The 3,683-nt window shown below is 32.1% G+C and overlaps 1 protein-coding gene across 1 annotated transcript; it reads left to right on the top strand.

Moving 5' to 3' along the window:
* Window positions 1-661: 661 nt before the first annotated feature.
* LOC146731472 (uncharacterized) lies at window positions 662-2,074 on the top strand. Its single transcript, XM_085493795.1, has one exon. It carries the CDS (start codon window positions 662-664, stop codon window positions 2,072-2,074), a length of 1,413 nt encoding a protein of 470 aa, XP_085349921.1.
* Window positions 2,075-3,683: the final 1,609 nt, after the last annotated feature.

Here is a 3,683-nt window from a genome sequence, read left to right on the forward strand (position 1 = left end):
ATGTCAATATACCTAATTTTAATCATTTTCACTCATACAGTAAAGCAGTAAAGCATAAAAGGGCACGAACACAATCTGGTGGGGTTATCTTTTATTACAGATCAACTTACTACAATGGGGTCAAACAGTTGGAAAGCAGCTGTGAAGATTTTATCTGGGTATGCCTTGACAAAAACTTTTTCCAACTGGACCAAGACATATTTATTTGTAGCATTTACATAAGCCCAGAAAACTCTAGCATTTTTAATTGGAAAGATTCTACTTTATTTCAACTTTTAGAAAAAGACATAACAAAATACTCAAAGCATGGCTCAGTAATTCTCACGGGTGATTTTAACGCTCGCACAAAACATGATCTAGATGTTGCCCTTTTCAAAAATTCTGAGTATAAATTTTCCCAGGAAAACATATCATTTACAAAAAGAAATTCTCAGGATATAAAAACCAAAAACAATTATGGCAATCACCTTTTAGATCTATGTAATTCTTCAGATCTTGTCATACTTAATGGCAAATAGGTGACAAACTAGGCAGATTTACATGTCATCAAAGAGCAGGCAGTAGTGTGGTTGACTACACTATCGTCAGCCATGATTTATTAAAAAAATGTGATCTTTTCCAAATTCATGATCTGAATCTAAATCTTTCTGACCACTGTCAGATGTCATTTCGGATTGAAACAAACAAATTGTTTGACACTGTTCATGAAAACCAAAACAGAACAGAAACCATCCAGGTTATTAATCATATACAGCCAAACATTTCTTACAAATGGGACAAACACTCCAGTTATCACTATTATGAGGCTTTACAGAGTAAACAAATTGCTGTGTTGATTGAAAGGTTTTGTGGAGAGCAGTTTGATTGCTCAAAACAATCCATTGACTCAGCAAGCTCAATGCTATCAGACATCTACATTAAAGCAGCTGGTAAAAGTCTTCGAAAACATGTAATTAAAAGTAAAAAGAAAAACACCAAAAAAGCCAAACCAAAGTGGTATACTAGAGAACTTAATGCCTTAAAAAAAGAGGTATACAAAATGTCGATAAACATGAGTCCTAACCCTTATAACAAACAACTTAGACAAGAAACTTATAATATGAAAAAAAAATATAGAAATTTGGTAAAAAAGAAGAGAAGGGAATTTAAGAGTGACATCTTAAATAAACTTCAAAAACTGGGTGAATCAAACCCCAACAAATATTGGGAGTTAATTAGAGAACTAAAAAATGATAACAAAGACAATAGCTATGAAAATATTGATTGTAATAAACTATTCAACCATTTCAAAGACCTTAATAATGATACAGACAGTCAAGATATTAATACAAACATCAAACTCGAGTCTAATATCTTAAATAAATTATCAACAGATTCAAAAGAACTAAATGAACCAATCTCACAACTTGAAATCCAAAAAGCTATTAATAACCTTAAAAATGGGAAATCTCCAGGAAAAGATAACATCTCAAATGAGATGATTAAAGCTGGTAGGCACACTCTTATTATACCAGTTCAAAAACTTTTTAATATGATTCTTACAAGTGGATTTTTCCCCACTAACTGGAATACAGGAATAATAACCCCAGTCTTTAAAAAGGGTGATAAATCTGACCCTAGTAACTATAGGGGCATTACACTGTTAAACACCTTGAGCAAACTGATCACAGCAGTTTTAAAACAAAGACTTATTAAATATATTGATGTAAATAACTTAATTGTTAAGGAACAGATTGGATTCATCCCCAAGTTCAGAACAAGTGATCACATATTTGTTCTGAAACAAATTCTTGCAAAATACCTGGAAAAAGGGAAAAAAGTCTTTGCATGCTTCATTGACTTTAAAAAAGCCTTTGATTCAGTTTGGCATCAAGGCTTGTTTCACAAACTTGCACAAAACGGTATCACAGGAAAATTCTATACTATCATCAGGTCAATGTATTCAGAATCTCTAAGTTGCGTCAAAACCAAAAATGGTCTCACCAGTGAATTCCCAGTAAAAAGAGGCATCAGACAGGGCGATGGATTAAGCCCTCTTCTGTTCAACATTTATGTGAATGATATAAAAAAATGAAATTGAGCAGTCCAATAATAACCCCCCCCCCCTCTCTAACAGTCAGTTAGCTATCCTGTATGTTATATGCAGATGACCTGTTTTTGCTGTCTGTTTCTGAATCTGGGCTGCAAAACGCTTTAAACTCATTAGGAACCTACTGCAAAAAATGGAAATTAGAAATTAATACTACAAAATCCAAAATCATGATATTTAATAAAATGGGTAAACACATCAAAAAACACAAATTTTGCATTGACAAACAAAAACTAGAAAATGTCCCTACATACTCATACCTAGGCATCAAACTGAGTGCTTCAGGTAAATTTTATAAAGCACAGGAAGATCTCGCAAACAGAGCTATGAAAGCATGTTTCAAGTTAAAGCAACAATTATTTTCCAAAACAAACATCCCAATTAAAATATATCTCAAAATGTTTGACTCTGTAATTAGACCAGTGCTGCTGTACTGCTGTGAAATATGGTCAAATGAAAATATTAATAATAAAAAATCTGTCCAACTTTAATTTACCTATGGAAAAATTACACAGTAAATTTTGCAAATTTCTGTTAAAAGTTAACTGCAAAGCATCAAATATAGCTTGCCTTCTGGAATTAGGAAGATATCCTCTTGCCTTCTCAAGCATTGTACAGACAATAAAATATTGGCTCAGAATTTCTGACAAACCATGTAACACTTTAATCTATGAGGCCTTCAGACTAGGTAAAGATATGGGCTCAAAGGGGATAAAAAATTGGGTGTCCCACGCTAAAAACATATTTAATATTACAAACATGGACCATATGTTGGACACTGTGACAGCTGATAAAAAACAGACAATCATTACATCCCTTGAGAGCAATCTAAAATCAATGTTCAAAAATCATTTTAAAGAGACACTATATAATGATAACAAAGGTAAAAATTGCAAAAATAAATTAAGAACTTATAGAATGATAAAACATAATTTCGATTTTGAAAAATATTTGGAAGATGTTAAAAACCCATCGCACAGATCTGCTCTAACTAAGCTAAGGATCAGTGCGCACACATTGCAGATTGAGGCAGGAAGATACATCAACCAAACAGTAGAAGAGAGAAAATGCCACTACTGTCACGAAAAACAAATAGAAGATGAAAGCCATTTTCTATTAAAATGTTCTCTTTATGCTGATTTAAGAAACAATTTCCTCCATACCACAAAGGTCATTACAACAATGAACAAATCTGATATTGAAAACACTGTAGACATTCTAAAAACAAAAGATAAACAATCACTAATTCATTTGGCAAAATATATCTTTGAGTGCTTCAATTTAAGAAATGACACTCATAAACAAAAAATACCAGCTGCTTTATAATTAATATAACTTATTAAAATACCTTTTCTGTTTTGTTTTTTCTAACCATTTCTTGTTCTCCGTTTTTATTTTATTTTATTATGTTTTCACTATGTCTTCATTTGTATTTTTCGTCTTGCCATTCTGTATGTATTTGAAACTTTATTGTATTTTAAAAATCCAGATCCTGAATAGGATACGATTTCAATAAAGGCATTACTTACTCACAAAACTCGACTTCACTCCAGACACCAAACATTGACCCTATCCCAGACACTCAAACATCGAC

This window comes from Saccoglossus kowalevskii, chromosome 19 (assembly GCF_978046115.1).
Source record: "Saccoglossus kowalevskii chromosome 19, keSacKowa6.1, whole genome shotgun sequence".
NCBI lineage: Eukaryota > Metazoa > Hemichordata > Enteropneusta > Harrimaniidae > Saccoglossus > Saccoglossus kowalevskii.